Raw genomic sequence first — 15,786 nt, 5'->3', positions numbered from 1 at the left:
TCCTATATATTCTATATATATCCTATATATATCCTATATATTCTATATATTCCTATATTCCTATATTCCTTCTTGACGTTCATCAAAATACTCCATTTTAGCAAGCGCAACAATATTTTGGATATACTGTTTTGGCAAATATAGGATTAGACACAAACATTGGAACACCAGATATTTATTAAACTTTTTCAATATTGCTCCCGTTACCCATCAAGACCTGCATTTGGAACCTCCGCTGAGACAGTTGGAGAGAAAAATGATCAAACAGCTCGTTCGGGTCGACGTATTTGTGTGAGAAGACATTCTCGGTTATGATCTTAAATAAGAGCCGTGTGAGGACACGTCTACCGGACTCTCATTTAAAAGACATCTTGCGCGTCCATACGACTGCCATAGAGCCACACCTGGCCTTTGTCCTGCACTCCGGGTCTCAGTTTCACCCATCACACTCATGCGGACGAGTCATTTTTCATTTACGATCAGTCTGAAAACGTTTTCCCTCCAGAATAAGAAACATTGAAAAATCCAATCAACATTGACTAATTTCATATTTTAAATGAGTCCTGCACTTGTTGATATGACTCTTACTTGCTCATTTCTCTGTTATCGTGTTTAAAAATTCTAGAAATATTAAACTGCCGTGGTGAGATCTTTTTTTATGTTTCAAATGTAATTTGCACCCAAGAGTACAATTACTTCTGTCCAACACAGAACGGCTCACTGAAATGTATTTAAATTATTGCTGGTATTTGTAAAGATCGCCTGCCAAGGTTGGCCCCCGATATTTTGAACACACCAAATCTGGCCCCCTTTGCAAAAAGTTTGGACACCCCTGGTATAGAACATTGAATAGTGTATGATGGAAAAGTGCAAACATCTTGTTTCATTGACACCGAACATGTTCGATTAGAGGTTGGGCCATTGATGAATAAAATGTGGTGGTGTGACAGTTCCCCACTTAGTAAGGAGTTCATGTTTAAATTTCTTGACTATGTCCAGTCTAAAGACAGTTTTGTGGAATCTGAATTAAGCAGCGAAGTCAGTTTTCACTATCTCGGGGGGCGGCTGAAAACCACGTCACAGTTGCTCGGGGCTCAGGTAACAACCAATTGCGGCTCAGCTTGGGAATGTCACGTGACCAAACTCAGAAAACGGGGGAGCCGTGATTGGTCATCGTCCCGAGTCGTAGGTCGTAAACGGCCGTCCCTTAGATGGATAAAAACGGGTGAATTAGTCCACTTATCGTATTTTTTGGACTATAAGCCGCGACTTTTTCCTCATGATTTGAGCCCTGCGGCTTCTAGTCCAGTGGGGCTTATCTGCTGTTTTTTATTATTTATTTATTTTTTCCAGCCACCAGCAAGCAAATGTGTGTATCTGTTCGAGGTTTCAATTTATGGAACAACTATGAAATAGAAGTGAAAATTGAATGAATTATGCGCATTGTGTTTTTATGCTCACTGAACTAATGCATCAAACAAAGGGAGATAAAATAAAAAAAGATATTGATTTCGTCTTGATTTCGATGTCTAACTGCTATCTAACTAACGGTATTCTGTTGGTGTTGAAAATATCCATCCAATCATTTTCTATAAATATGTTGGGACTAAACATGCAGGCATTTTCAATCTGTTAAAGAGAGGATGTCGCTGTTGGCAGACGATTACAAAAAAAATTAAAATTTAAAAAAAAGTTATAAACTCCCACGTATCATCTAGAATCAAGGTGGATTTATTTGTTTGACGTTTCCCGAGTTCCCTGCATGTGAGGCGTCACTTGTGCAGTACGTTGAAATAGAGCGTCCGACCAACGCTCTATAAGCATTCCAATTCATACGAAACGGCGCAATGTAAATCTAAGTGCAACTTTGCCTTCGACAGCTAAGTTTGAAGATTTTTAAAAAGAGCAAAAAGGACACAAAACACATTTCTTATGCAGAAACTGATTCCTTCATTTATTAGTGATAAACCTTGAGGTTATTTTTGACTGACCACAACCAATAACAACTGAATGGTGCAGAAGAAGCAAAAGGAAAAGAACAAAAAGGAATAGGTGAATAGACCTGGAAATATCCCTGAAGTGTTTGTTCTCATTCAGAAGGCAGGAAAAGACACTGTGTTTGAAGACATGATGGACTGGTGATTTATTTCTTGACGTGCACTGTTTTGGCGCAAATGTATGGGCTTTCGTCACTGCATTCGTCATCATGCCACTGTTCATCTGTAAGAACAAGTACAAATATGACATTAAATCCTGTGAAAACTAAACATTTTTTTTCTTACCAGTTGCCTCAATGTCCACACAGTCCTCATCAACGGTTGGGTTGTCTCCTGGCTGACCATCGGCAAAGTCGTCATAATCGCTAATGGTGCCATCAGTCCAGATGAAGTAACCCTCCTGGAAGACAAAATTCCCAAATGAAAAAGCCACAAAAAAACAATTCTTGAATTTTCATGTTTCATTTGTTTTTTTTTTCCCTGGAAGCCAAGCTACTTTCTCAAGTTGAGCTCAGATATTCGATCAGAACTTTTTGGTTTTACCTCAATTCGATCATAGTATCCAATCCAGGTGTCTTTGAGGGTCCCAGCAGCTTCCCTAATCACTTCGATAATCACTTGGTTTTCCAGATCACTGGTGATGGAGGCCAGGTTACCACCAAGAACGTTGCAAACGCTCTGGTGCAAAAAAAAAAAAAAAAAAAAAAAGTGTTCATTCAACAGCGAGATTCTGTCCTGAAATGCAAGTCAACTATTTTAAACGAGACCGCAAACCTCTGCATCTGCAAAGGTTCTGCTCTCATGCTGGTAGATGAAACAACGATTGTTCAATCGAGTCCACCCTTTGGGGCAGTACCCTGCAACACACGTTTTAGGCAACGAATCAATCCGGTGGCTCTCAGGAAAGGAGGAAGCTGAAAAAGGAATTCAAGTGTGGCGTTTGGACTAACCTTTCAAAGTCTGGCATGACTGGGAAGAAGAAAACGCAAGAAGGAAAATCAGCGATGATCAAAATATTGAATAACAACAAGACACTTATGGAAGGCACTAGCAGAGATTTTCACTTACGACTCCGGACAAGAGTCCACAGACCCCGCAAAGGAGGAGCAGCGAGCGAAGACCAGATGCCATCTGTGCAACAATAGAAGAACCTCGATTATGCCTTTGAAATCAATCTCATGCGTGTTGTTTGAAAATGTCTTAGTTAGTAATGAGATTGGATGCGTGAAGTTACCTTTGCAGTGGGGTGACGCTTGATGCCGAGAAAGAGCAGGAGCAGTCCTTTTATACGCTGGGTTGACGCAGCCCAGGAATGTCCACGCCAATCATAGCCTTGTCACGTGACACATCAGACGAGTTCTCGAACAACCTTTGGGAGACGCTCAGGTTACTTAGCCGTGTGGGGTTGACATCACGTCAAAGGATTTTCAACTAAAAAATTCATAAAACGTGTGTTGGGTAATTCTCCCTTAACGAAGCCTAAACAAGAATTGAGGCGTTCAGTCATATATTTTTGCATGGATGTCAACCAATAAAAGAAACTCAAGGGACTCCACAAGCCCACAGTTTGCTAACGTTTACGACATTCCCTGACCGAAACACTGTAAGAAAGAATTATTTCAAGCTTGTTTGAGGCAAAACGTGCTATTTTGGCCACAATGTTTTATGGAAAATGCGAAAACAAACGGCGGAAGACGACAAGCAGGGTGGTGCACCTGCATACCAGAAAATGTTCTTGTGACTTAATTGATCTTTAACAGAGTAACGTCAGCATTATTCATTAAGTACAAAACACACCTTACACGCCTAGGCATTTACATTTGGATAGGCCCCGACTTCCTCAATTAGGGGACACACCCATCCACATGGCGGTTTGGTATGCCGCTATCCCAGTTAGCCGTCGCCATCATCCTCGTTCGGGAAAACATTTATTCACGTTTAGAAAGAATGCTGAAAAATCGAGGCGATCAGAAAGCAAAGTAAAGCCCTCGTGGAATGTCTGTCTCGGTTATATTCTTTTTCAGAAAATTTCCGATGCCGTTTCCAATGCTCAAACATACAAACAGACAGCATTCTTGCGCATGCACGAATTCGTTCCAAAGACTTGTCTTCTTCTCATCTGGCATCTAAACATTATTTTTGATGCCTGCAAATGCGATTAAAAAACTCTCTGCAAACAAGGACATCCTAATGTATTTTATGCCTATGTGCTCAATTTTCAGCCACAGGCAATACAGGATTTAAAGACGTCGCACGTCCAAATTTGTTTGCTTCAGACACTAGTAATCTTTATTATGATTCCTCACACAAATTCATTGTCCATTCAAGGCCCCAGCGTGTGTGTACACACATATATATATATATATATATATATATATATATATATATATATATATATGTATGTATAGTAAAATGTTCAAATGTTATACGCATGATGCTTGATGTTATGCTACACTTGCGTTAAACCCCACAGGCAAAAAAAAAAAAAGCTTTGCAAATTAGAGTCACACCAATGGCACTAATGAGTGAGTTTTGGGGACCTGCATAGTTTTCTGGCGTGTTGAAGTCCCTGCATTGCAATAGTAAACACGGCAACTACAAAAAGGGTACAAATGCAGAACGTGAAATCTCTGATTTCAAAATTGCCTTTGTGAAAGAAGTGGATGAAAATGAAGCACCCTTGCATTTGTTGAAGTTGTCGTTTGCTGAAAGACTTTCAACCTTTGAAGCGGTCAGAGAGAAATGATCAAAGTCATTTAGCACTGAAAGAGTGGAATCAAAGGTGTCCGACAGGGAGTTTGATGAAACAGGGTGGAGCTCCCACGTTCAAGAAAATATTCTCTGCTCTTAATTACTCAGACGTCACAGCACAAAACACACCTTAGATAATTCAGCTGGGTGGAGGGTGACAATTACGGCACACCCAGCAGAATGCAGCAGCTGGTCGACGGTATGCCACTTATTCGGTTCCTTGAAGCCGGCTGCGGTCCTAACCACCCACATTGTTGCGTCTTTGAAAAAAAACTTGCCATAAATATTAAAGGCGCAGAAACAATTCAATGATGAAAAAAACAAAATGACTGGGTTGATATCCGCTCAGTTTACAATTGTCAGTTGTGTAAAACTACCCGAGGTCTTTCAGAGACTAAGATACAAAATGGCTGCTGGCATTTGGTCTTGAAGCGGGAAGTGATCTTTTGTCATCTTTCATCATCTTTTCATTTATTTTTAAGTTCTGACATCAAAGACTTTGTGCGTCCCAAAGACTGTTTACATGTCAATCAATAGAAAAAAAACAAAAACCACAAAGTAGCAAAATAAATGTCGATTCCCGCTATGTTTCTATTTTTTCACCTGAAAACAACATTTCAGTGCTTTGCAACAGCAACATCAAAATAACTCACAGGCACAGATCACACTCACATATTTGTCTGTCGGCAACACAGCTTCATTTGTATTACGCATTTCATTCAAAATGTCACTCATTGTATTTTACGTGACAACATTTAAAACCGTTTACTGTAAAAACAAGGAACAAAAGACATTCAAAAGAATGAAAATAAAAGATATTTATGAGGAGAACATACAGAGCAAGAAAAAGATCAAATATGATTTTGTAAAATGCTTTAATCAAGCACGAGAGGATTTTTTTTTTTTAAAAACATGAATACCGAAACATTTGCAGTAGAGGCAGACCACTTCTTTTTTCCATTTCATTGCAGCAAAACAGCTAAATACTGCTTCACTATGTTGCTTTAAACCACTTTTGTCTTTTATACTTGTAGAGACATGGGCAGGAGATGGTGACTGGATGGATGGATGGATGGATGGATGGATGGATGGATGGATGGATGGATGGATGGATGGGTGGATGGATGGATGGATGGATGGATGGATGGATGGATGGATGGATGGATAGAAGGATGGTAGGAAGGAAAAAAGTATGGGACCAAGGCAGTAAAAATTTGATGGCTTATCAATCATACATTCATGACTTTTCTGAAAATGATTGCTCCCTGGGATGGATAACAATGGATGTGCTAATTTCATGTTGCACAAACACCATATTAATCAGATTGCGATGTTTAGAGTTTTATTGTTAAGAAAACATTCGACCTGACTTCCCATTTATACGTTTGCTAAAATAGCTGTATTGTATTTCTGCTATTTGTGTCAGTGCATAGTTGATAACCCGAGGGAGTCCACGGTACTGTTTTTAAATATAATAAATACCTCTTGCCCGAAAAAAAAAAAAAAAAAGAAAACAGCGCCCCTCCACTAATCAATTCACTTATGAACACACACAAACATTGTAGCTTTAATGACCTCTCAACATAATGAAACTCAGTGACTATCCAACCATGCAGAACCTGACCAACTCCAACGTTAGGTGTCGCTGGTGAACTCTTGACAAAGCCTATTGAGGCAATTAGGACCAACTGCACAAAAGAATGTCAAAGTAAAGTGAGCAACAAAGTCAATGTTGAGAAGAAAACACCTGATGGCAGTCATGAGCCTTCACTCGGGAACACAAGTTATGCAATATTATATAGCTAAAGTAACAGCCCTGAGCCACAGTGCTATCCAAAGTTTGATTTGTTCTTTTAAGATAATCGGAAGAAAATGGATAGATGGATGGAAGATGACCCAAAGTTTGAGACACGCTTGACAGGATTGATATTAATCATCCAATGTATTTGTTCTTCACCATGTGCAGGAATGCAAGAACTGCTTTCTCTAACAGAGGATCTACAATCGGTTACCAAAACAAAACCATCAACAAAAACATAAGGAATAAATGGTTTTTGCTCCAGGGTGTGCAATAAATTGACACAACTTCCTTGATTAAAACATTTGATTAGTGCGACCAATGAAAAACAAAACTCAAGATTTGGATGAGATCCCAGATTTGAGTCATGGATTGGTATTTTTTTAGAATAGCAAAAAATATTAATACAAAAAATAAAAATATCAAAATACGGGCGCTTGGTTTTAATGAATGTACCTTGAAGTGAATTTGACATTACATATACACATTTCAAGCATAACTGAGCCTTTAAATTGACATGATCCATCGCACCTGGGATATTTTGCCTCTCTATCACTGCTCCTTGGTAGTAGTTTCACCAAATTTGTTAAATGCTGCACATTCTCTACGCTACGAGTGAGCTATGACTTTGGGCTCTGAGACGATAACATCAGAACCGCATTAGTGCTCCATGCTAGCTGCTAACTCTGGAAATTTGTGCCAAGTCATACCATGACAGCAGATGACGACCAATTAAATATGATTTTGGGATTGCAATATTTTTAAGTTGTGAGCTAATATGTGATGAAAATAAAAATTTGAATTAGACAAGCCAAACTGTCAAGAAAACAAGCCAAGCTAGCCAACAGGCCACCACGTGTTCTGAGGGCCGACTTCAAAATAAAAGCTCCCGAAAGCTACTGCAGTGGCATCGGTGTTATTTGGTAAGATTTTATTTTGAACTTAGCCTTCATGTTGGCGATTTGTTCCATTATCAAAAACTACTGCTGCAGGTTGTTTTCTTTTCAGTTCTTGTCATTTCGAAATGACAGTGAACATGAGAAATTAACTTTTGCACAACGTTGACAAATGACCATTTAATACATTTCAGGCATCTGAACTTGACTTTTTTTCTAGTTTCCCTGTCACTAAATGCCGCCTTCAAGTAAATTTGCCTTTTGTTTTTAACCAATCCATGAAACCATGACATGCCATACAGATCAAGGATCAAAGATGATTCGTTGGACCACTGCAGAGAAAATTTGAGCAACGTGTGATATATTAATGTATATTTTTCACTTGCTGAAGATGCAATGGTGTCTTAAATTCCTATATAACATTGTAACGTTGGTATGTAGCCCACAGTTGTGGGCCATGAGAGCCAGAAAGGCCTTCTCTGCTATTCCATCACTAAGCCTATCTCATTTATTTGTCCCATTTGCAAACGTTTTAAAATCCAAAAAATTCAAAATGTATCCATTTTCAACCTATTCCCACATTTTAGACCTCTTCCACCCATTTCAACTTCAAGTTCAACTTATTCCAGGTTATTGCCATTAAAATCATTTCATATCATTCAAAAATATCCCGCATCATCCTATACCCTTTAATTCAGCCTCCCAGCCTACACAAGCAATGTCTTCAGGAAACACGGCATCACATACAAAAAATGCTCGTTGCATTACAGAGTTGTTTTCATGGCTGGTAAACTTGTTTTACTGCTATCAATCAATCTCAAAATAAAATTGTGGCATCAAAAGGCACTGAATAACATTCACATGCCGTCATTTGCGACGTAATCTACTGTATTTTCAGGATCTTTCTTAGCATTTGTTGATGGCAGTAAATTGAAACTATAAGGTAAAAGGTCTCTTCATATTCTTCCTCTTGAAGACTCAAGGCTTGTCCCGGATTGGTCGTTTTTGCCGAGGGAATTTCTTTCCCAGTCATCTCGAGCAACATGAAACAGAAGTAATTGGAGGATAGGATTATCAGGATTCTAAAGGAAAGATACCTCGATAAAACGTTTAAACCAACGATAGCAATGGTTACTCCTGGGATACCTTTACAGAAGAATATTCACGGCATCAATATTTAAAGCAACGGAGCACCAACATGCGTAGTTGATACTCACTACGAAAAAACGGTTGCGTTTTCTGCTCAATAAAAAAAAAGTATACATTATATGAATGGGCTTGCCCTTTAGGGTCAGTACATATTTATTTTCAAATTAAAACTAAATGAATTTACCTAAAGCCTCTACCTACTACATGCCATCCCTATTCTGAACAAATCCCTCACGTACTAATCTGTCTCACCACCAATCACTTCATCGCACGAGCACGTGCACCTTACAAATTCTGCACAGTGCAGGAAAGCTACCAAATCCATAATATTTTGCACTATCATCCTCATATGCATACATTTTTTTTCCTCTCCATATACTCCATAATATGCTCGGAATGTAAATCTATTCATGTACTAGCAGTTCATTATTATTGCTCTTACGACCCTTCTTCTTGTTTTTGTTTAATTGCCCTACTTTATTATTTGCTTGATTATGGAATGAAGTCTGCTCAGAAAGGTGAACAGAATAAGAATTTCGTTGTGCAGTATTAATATGCATATGACAATAAAACTCTTGAAACAGGAAGCACTCAATGCTAAATTGTGTTTATGTACAGTATGTCACTAGTGATGCAATCTTCCAGCAGATGAGCCAGAAACAAAACCGATGATCAGTCTTTAGGAGTTGCTAAATAAAATATGTCCTAAATGTACTACTAAAAAATGTACTTCCAAAGTTTGTGTTTTTTTTTTTTTAAAACATAAATGTAAATATGTTCAATCAAAAATCCTTTGCTTTGGTGAGTTATTACTCTGCGTTAACAGCCAACTAAAGATAAACGCCTGGTTGAAAGACCGTGATGTCATTTGCTCAGAAGTCCGATGGAGTGTTGATATACGCTGTTTTTTTAAGTCACGCCTGTATCGCGTGTCAGATGAGAGAAGTCTTAAAAGTTTGTGTTGCGGATAAGATAAGTTGTTTCAACTGCATCTGTTAGTTAAAGAAAACAAATGACTGTCAGTTAAGTAAAATAAATGAGCCGAAGCCACTTTTTTGTTATTGTTAATCAAGCTTTTGATCTGCCACAATAACACAGTGTATCCAAAAAAAACCTCTGGTTGAGAGTTTTTCTGGGAAATCTTTAGGTTAAAAAATTAAAATGAAATGAGATCAATTCATGAAGGATTTCAATCCACGAATCTCTCAAGCTTTCAATCTCTTGACAGCACTACTAATACAGAAAATTGTATTATTGCTGTTCATGGACAAGAGCATAATTCTGCAATCTAGTCATACTCTCAGCACATTTGAGAAAAAGAGACACAAACAATTATTTGACTGCAGATAGATTTCATTCATCAGAATGATGCTCTTTCACATTACATACTGGTTTCTACACTGACAAATGAGCATCAAGGGAAAAAAAAGAGCATTTGATTAATAAACCCAGAAATACAAAGGCACCCCTCCTATTGGACATTGGCTCACAGAGCCATCATGGTCAATAAAATACATTTAGTGGGTCAAATCTCTGATGCAAACGTACGGGAACTCTTCTGAGCAGAGCACATCCTCCCATTCTCCAGCTGGAAGAAATGTAAATGTTGAAGTATGCCAGCAATATATTTGCGCAAACCGTGACAACAGATTTCACTCACCGCTTTCATCCATGTGTACGCAGTCACCGGTGCCATCAGGCTCTGAACCACCCACGTCAAAGTTGGTGTAATCATTATCTGAGCCATCGGTCCATATGAAGTCATCCTCCTGGAATACAAAAAAAATATCACATTTGAATGAGTCTCTTTCCTTTAAGTTGATGGAGGCAGACAAACCAACACGTTCGTTTTCTATTTGGGATCAAATATTTCGACTCAACACAAGCGGCATGACTCGATCAGAAATTTTTATGTTTCACCTCAATCGCATCGTGGAGACCAATCCAGGCTTCGTCGTCGTTATTACCCGCCCGAATCAGTTCGAGAACAAATGCATTTTCCAGATCGCTGTGAATTGACACAAGATTCCCACCGAGAATGTTGCAGACGCTCTAATGGGGGAAAACAGTGCACAAAGAAGCACAGTTTCACTTTTGAACGATCAAACACGAAATTTGGGCGCTGGCACAAAAGTGTTTAAGGGGTAAACATTTAGCATACTTCCATACCTCTGCATCCGCAAAAGTTCTTGCCTCATCTTCGTAGATGTAACAGTGGCAATCCAGCTGAGTCCAGCCTTTAGGGCAGCTATTTTGGACTACACCGGTTGTTGTTTTAGGAAGAAAAAATTCGACTTTGTGTCAAATGGCGACAAAGCAAAGGCATTTGGAAAAGTGTCGTGTTGAGGCACGGCTACCAACCTTTTACCACGGTAGGTTTCGACAACTGCGAAGAAAAAAAAAAGAGCTTTTAAAATCAGACAGCGCATCTTCCCCATGACATGTCAGACGGACCTTCAAAATGTGTCCATTCAAAATCATTGTATATGCATCCCCGTTAAATAAAAAAACAAAAAAAAAAACAGGTCAGCTGTCTCTACTACTGTTTCGCAGTGAGTGTTAGCAGCAAGCCTACATCATTGTTATTGTGTTTAACGTTCATGAGTTTTTGCATTTTTCATCTTGATACATATTGACCAGAGATATTTATGTTCTAATATATATATATATATATATATATATATATATATATATATATATATATATATATATATATATATTTATATATGGATATTACAGATATTTTTATTTTAATAGCAATCGCACAGTGAAATTTAGCATTAGCTTTAGCATTATTGCTAGTTGCAATAGGGATCTAGCTGACAAGATTTCAAAATGCTGGTGAATCCACTGTGGAAAGCAACAGCATATCTTCTACGTACGACATACTCCGGCACAAATCTCCTATCGTCCTGAGGTCTAAGTGGCATTCCTGGGCGAGAGAGCGCTAGATTTGCCCGCTTCCCCCCCCAATCTCAAACCTCCATGTGTTTTCTTACCGCTAACGTCACGTTACTATGGCGCTGCTCTAAATGGATTGTGAAATTACTGGTGCTATTTGGTAAAGTGGACAGCTCTTTGGGTGTCACGTACTAAGTGAACTATTATATTCTTCATGACTTCACCTCTGTTGAACGGAAAGTAATGGGCGTATGTACAGTACATCTTTTGTATGCATTGTCCATATTGAACCAGTGGTTTACTGCTGCGGTATTCATCTCTGCTGTAATAGATACTAATAACAAAAATTAAACATTTGGCCGCTGACTTTTCTCCTCCGATCTTGTGGTGTGGTGTTTTTGTCAAATTTGAGAAAACAAACAGCACTTTCAGACTAAAAATGCATCGTGATACTGTTTTGTACTGAGAAATATGAATATTTTTTGGTGTAGTATAATAAACTACTGCATTGCAGCAAAAAGTAATGCATTACAATAATTAGATTACTTTTGTAATGCATTATTCCCAACACTGTGTCTGACAAATGCCCATTAAAATGCAATTTCTTCATGTAAATCCTCCTGAACCCCAGCCTAATTATTTGTCCTCTATAGTGAAGATTTTGTATTTTTTTTTAGTCTATAGCTTTGCAGTCATTGGACCTAACCTACTGAGTCCTAAGGTTCTCAGTAGAGGACATACTGGCCTTTCCAAGGATGCAAGGTGTGCTTGGGGTACGTGTAACTAGCTGTCTTGACAAAATAGACACAACAGAGGACATACAGTAAATGAAAAGGCTGGGTCTGAAGAGTATATGTAGAAAATAAGAAAATGTACATGAATTGTTTATAATCTTAAGCAAATTTGCTACAATGAGAGATTTTTTAATGATAATATTGCATTGGATTTGGGAACATTTTATGTATCAAAAGTGCTAGTGATATCAAGTCCCAGTAACAAAACAAGTGTATTCAGTTTGGGAAGTAAAATCGAAGAGAAAAAAAAAACAATTTTGGAATGAAGCTGCAACATAAAATATGAAAATTCATAGTTAAACACTTGACAAAGCCACTGCACATTAATTTACATCGGAAGAAAATATTTTGACTTACGACTCCAGTCAACAGTCCACTGATCCCACAAAGGAGGAACAACGAGCGAAGAGCAAATGCCATCTGCATATTGAAAGAACAAAAATTGTAAGTTGAACAATAAATCATAGCATCACTGTGATACAGTGAAGCCAAAATGAGCTAAATCTTGAAATAGTGAAAACATTATTTTGAAAGGCAAGATGTGAAATTGTGTCATTACCTCAGTCGCAGTCGTGATATTTGATGCTCAGGATGACGAGGAGCGATCCTTTTATACGTTGGATGACAGTGTGTCAATTCTGTACTGTGGTTCTTAAAAGGAAATCTTTGTACATGTCTTGTAATTAGCTCCTCATTCTTGAGTAACATCTTGACAAGTGTCCTTTTGTATTCGCCTTTCAGTTCATCTAATATGAGAAGAGCAATGACATCGGACAGGTTTAGCAGCGAAACTAGAAAATATGAAAAGTACTGGAAACATTGCTGGGCTATGAAGGAATGACAAGTGAAGTGTACAAATAATAGGTATTATCATGACCAGTTGCATACCAGTCACTGACAGTATAATTGCCCATTTGTACATGCAGCAGGGTTCAGTTTTCTATTTGTGACGTGTAGATAGCGTGTGAATGGTCGTCTATATGTGCTCGACTACAACCAGTTCAGAGTATCAGCTTTGTCCCTGAAATCAGCTCGGATAGGCTCCGGCTCCCTCTAATACAGGGGTCACCCAATGGGTAGCCCCCGAGTATCACATAAGTAGCCCGCAGACCTGTTCTGCAAATAGTTTACAATTGACAGAACATTGTGATTTTCTATGAATTTTACAATTACAGTGAACCCTCGCTATTTCGCGGTTCCGCTATCGCGGATTCGCTGCATCGCGGATTGACGACTTCAAGGATTTTTTTCATTACATGTTGAACTTTTGCAATAGTTCCCAAGCGTGCTGCTCCCGTGAACATTTTGAGTGGTTGGAAGTCAAAAAAATATTCAATATATATATATATATATGTCAAAATAATTGTCACTACTTTATGACTAATTCAAGCTCTAATTAGGCCATATGAAATATTCACCTAGAAATTGTATGTGTGTGTGTATATATATATATATATATATATATATATATATATATATATATATATATATATATATATATATATATATATATATATATATATATATATATATATATATATTATACAGTTAAGATAGTTTTCTTTTAGAGTCACTTTTAAGACTTGTACTGTCCTAAGGGGCGAGATGGGGATTAAATAAATGAAAAACTATATCTGTATGGATAGGCCTGATGCCACTGAACAACTTGAGTGGTTGTTAGTCAAAAAATATTCATAAATGAATGCGTTATCACACTTCAAGTTCACATCCAAATAATGTACACTGACATGCAATGTGTCACAAACAAAAATGCGTGCCACAAGGGTTAAGGACGAGGTGAACATTAGTAGACAGCTGCCATCACCTTTGGCAATTCAGCGAAGCGAGTTGTTACGGCTCGTAATAAAATGATCGTCTGTATGGAAGCTGCTTTAGCAATCTGGTTTGCCGACTGCCAACGGAAGAAGAACGTAATGAAGCCCTTTTTTTTGAAGTCTTGCGCAGCTGCGGTCATGTTAGTAGCGGCCCGGACGTTGAATTAATGTCTAATTTGTGCATGATCAAACAATGTTTAGTTTACACTTGAAAACCATTTTATTATAAAAGACATCGAGGTAAGAGATTTCTAACGGTCTGGTGAACTGTCTGCTCCTTACTGTGTCTATTCCTCCTGCCTGTTGACAACTACAGCGCCGGGGTATGCTTCATGAGTTATACGCCACGTGCCTGTGGAGTATTAATCTACTCCCGCCCCAACTCCTGCCCCACAGGCACGTTTGTGCTGGTCATCAAGTGTACCCAAGAGCAAAGGCGCACATGCGCACACATTTTCGAGGCACAAAGAGACACACTAAGGAGCAGACGTTTACCAGACTGTTGGAAATCTCTTTCTTTTAAAATAAAACGGTATTTCAAGTGTATACTATCCATTTCAATAATCTTTAATTATGTACAGATTAGACTTTAATTCAATGTTCAGGCCGCTGCTAAAATGACCGTAGTTGCGCGAGACTTGAAAGGAAAAGGGGAACAGTATAAGGTTTAAGACATAAAAAAAAAAAAAAAAAAAAAAAATATATATATATATATATATATATATATATATATATATATATATATATATATATATATTTTTTTTTTATGTGAAAAGTACCTCACGGATTTTCAGCTTTCGCGGCCGGTTCCGGAATGTATCTACCGCGATAATTGAGGGTTCACTGTATACATGTTTTAAATATACATTACATATTACACTTGATTTACATATTTACTACAGTTGTTTCTTATTGTGAGAAATCAATATGATCAGGGTCATTTAAACTGGTAGCCCTTCATATAACTCAGCAGTGAAGAAGTAGCGCTTGGTTTCAAAAAGGTTGGTGACCCCTGCTCTAATATATACCGAAGGTCTAAAATTCCAGTCCTTGAGGGCCGCAATCCTGCATGTTTTTGAAATTCCTCACTTAAACACACCTGCTTTAAATGATTAGGATCACTTTCAAGTGCCCACAGAGCTTGCTGATGAGCTCATCAATTGAATCAGGTGTGTTTAAGACAGATGCATCAAAAGCATGCAGCATCGCGACCCTCAAATACCGGAGTTTGAGAGATGTGACCAAGGATAAGCGGTTTAGAATAAGGAGGGATCGTACTGTAATTACTGAAGCGAGAAATGTTCAATCCATTCTTTCATATGAGTGTACTAATGATACAGTATTGCAGTCCTAGTTTGGAGGTCTGAGGTTACTTCTGTCCTGTATACAACTCAGCAACCAAAAAGAATTCACGCTCCATGATTAAAACTGCAAGAAATTGTCAATCTTCAGTTTTTCTCATTTCTAATTCCTCATAAAAAGGTCACAAGCGAATTGGCAGGTATTAGCATTGATTATAGCTACGTGGTATAGGGGCTAGCCCTCTCGCTAATTGAAGTTTTTTGGAAACCATTGACCAGGATTGATGACAAAGACAGAAAGTAGAAGAACGACTATTAACATAAGGTCATATCCCACAAAGGTTTGAACATTTACCATATGGAT

At 38.1% G+C, this 15,786-nt stretch overlaps 2 protein-coding genes across 3 annotated transcripts; both read right to left on the bottom strand.

The window, feature by feature from the left end:
- Nucleotides 1–1,932: 1,932 nt before the first annotated feature.
- On the bottom strand, nucleotides 1,933–3,261 carry LOC148427272 (galactose-specific lectin nattectin-like). Its single transcript, XM_088405327.1, has 7 exons — nucleotides 3,232–3,261; nucleotides 3,066–3,128; nucleotides 2,948–2,966; nucleotides 2,772–2,854; nucleotides 2,541–2,675; nucleotides 2,283–2,397; nucleotides 1,933–2,220 (listed from the first exon to the last, which is right to left on the bottom strand). The coding sequence occupies exons 2-7, from the start codon at nucleotides 3,126–3,128 to the stop codon at nucleotides 2,144–2,146; spliced, it is 492 nt and encodes a 163-aa protein (XP_088261453.1). The 5' UTR covers nucleotides 3,232–3,261; the 3' UTR covers nucleotides 1,933–2,143.
- A 6,847-nt stretch (nucleotides 3,262–10,108) lies between these two features.
- LOC148427271 (lithostathine-1-alpha-like) lies at nucleotides 10,109–12,712 on the bottom strand. Of its 2 annotated transcripts, XM_088405348.1 has the most exons (6): nucleotides 12,644–12,712; nucleotides 10,953–10,977; nucleotides 10,761–10,849; nucleotides 10,512–10,643; nucleotides 10,252–10,360; nucleotides 10,109–10,179 (listed from the first exon to the last, which is right to left on the bottom strand). In XM_088405348.1, exons 1-6 carry the CDS (start codon nucleotides 12,710–12,712, stop codon nucleotides 10,109–10,111), a joined length of 495 nt encoding a protein of 164 aa, XP_088261474.1. The 2 variants fall into 2 exon arrangements, with proteins under 2 accessions (XP_088261474.1, XP_088261481.1); XM_088405355.1 differs by lacking the exon at nucleotides 10,953–10,977 and having other exon boundaries at nucleotides 12,619–12,712.
- Between the last annotated feature and the right edge of the window lie 3,074 nt (nucleotides 12,713–15,786).

Source organism: Hippichthys cyanospilos, chromosome 2 (assembly GCF_059441005.1).
Source record: "Hippichthys cyanospilos isolate Australia breed blue-spotted pipefish chromosome 2, RoL_Hcya_1.0, whole genome shotgun sequence".
NCBI classification, from domain to species: Eukaryota; Metazoa; Chordata; class Actinopteri; order Syngnathiformes; family Syngnathidae; genus Hippichthys; species Hippichthys cyanospilos.
The sequence above is the reverse complement of the archived record's forward strand: the minus strand, read 5'-3'. Positions and strand labels throughout refer to the sequence as shown.